This window comes from Malurus melanocephalus, unplaced genomic scaffold (genome assembly GCF_030028575.1).
Source record: "Malurus melanocephalus ecotype Western Australia unplaced genomic scaffold, MMel_1.1 scaffold_1061, whole genome shotgun sequence".
NCBI lineage: Eukaryota > Metazoa > Chordata > Aves > Passeriformes > Maluridae > Malurus > Malurus melanocephalus.
In genome coordinates this window covers 10438-11810 of record NW_026624293.1, presented here as the reverse complement: position 1 = coordinate 11810, position 1373 = coordinate 10438, and the positions used below count along the sequence as shown (strand labels likewise).

Genomic DNA, 1373 nt, shown 5'->3' with positions numbered 1-1373 from the left:
GGGGGGGCTCGGAGCCCTCAGCCGCCGCTGCTGCCGCCGCCATGCTGAACCGCCACTGCGCTCTCGCGAGAACAGCCCGAGCTCTCGCGAGACTCAGCCGTGCCCGCGCGCCGGCCCCGCACTGCCGAGCAGCGCCCCCTGGCGGCGGCCACCGGGAGCACACCGCGGGCTAGTGACGTCATCGTGCACGGCCGTGACGTCACACAGCCACAGCGGGGACACGAACCGGGGCTGACAGCGGGGACACGAATCGGGGTGACAGCGGGGATATGAACCGGGGTGACAGCGGGGACATAGACCGGGGTGACAGCGGGGACACGAACCGGGACTGAGTGGGGACACGAACCGGGACTGACAGCGGGGAACGAATGGGGGCGACAGCGGGGACACGGACCGGGGTGACAGCGGGGACACGGACCGGGGCCTCTCCCACGTTCCCGGTGCCCGCGGGAGCACCGAGCGCGTTTCCCCCCGGGAAGGACGGGTGTTTCCTCTCCGGGGGCTGGCGGGGGATCCCTCGTTGGCACCGCACCCCGGAGAGATCGGGGAGAGATCGGGGCTCACGGCTGCCGCAGGTGCTGCKCCCTTCTCCGAGGAGCAGGGCAGGACGGACCGGGGCGGGATGTGCGAGGGTCACTCGGCCCCAGCGCTCCCGGGCTGTGCGGGGTCTGGCGACAGCAGTGTCCCCAAACAGCGCGGAGGTGGCCGCTCCCCGCCCGCAGCCACAGGGACCGGGGGAGAGAGGGACAGAGGAAAGAGAGGAATTGGAGGGGTGGATGGATGGACGGACGGACGGATGGAGGGATGGATGGAGGGATGGATGAGGCTGGAGGCAGCGGGGGAAGGATGGGGAGAAGGAGAGAGGGAGAAAGAGCCGGGCGAGGGACGAGAGAGATGCAAAAGGGGAGGGATGGCCGGGCGGTAGATGGGGGTGGAGGGGAGGGAGGATAGCGATAGGGACGGAGGGATGGGAAGAGGGACGGGGAGAAGAGGGGAGGGGGCTGTGGGAGAGGGGGGTGCGGGGGCCGCCCGGGGCGGCGCTCGGGGCCGCGGTACAAATAGGGCGGCTGCGGGTGGCCCGGGCAGACATGCGGGTCCCGCTCCGCTCCGCGCCCGCGCTGGCGCTCTGCACCCTAACCCTGCTCCGCCTGGGCTGCGCGGCGAGCCGGGCACTCACCTGGCCACCGACCTGGCCACCGACCTGGCCACCGACCTGGCCACCGAGCAGAGCATCCTCCCCGGCTCTCACCTGGGCACCGACCCGCGCCCCGCCGCGCTGTCCCCCGCTGATGCTGCAGCTGCTCCGCGCCCCTCCCGCCCCGCTCCGCGCCGCCGCCGCCGCCGCTCTCAGCCTGTCCCCACACGGTGAGTGG

General features: G+C 72.7%; 1 protein-coding gene across 1 annotated transcript in view; it reads left to right on the top strand.

Moving 5' to 3' along the window:
* Nucleotides 1-1088: 1088 nt before the first annotated feature.
* NODAL (nodal growth differentiation factor) overlaps nucleotides 1089-1373 on the top strand; it is a 2228-nt gene continuing 1943 nt past the window's right edge. Inside the window, exon 1 of the mRNA XM_057386810.1 lies at nucleotides 1089-1365. Coding sequence (XP_057242793.1) covers nucleotides 1089-1365 — 277 coding nt within the window. The remainder of the gene's footprint in view (nucleotides 1366-1373) is intronic.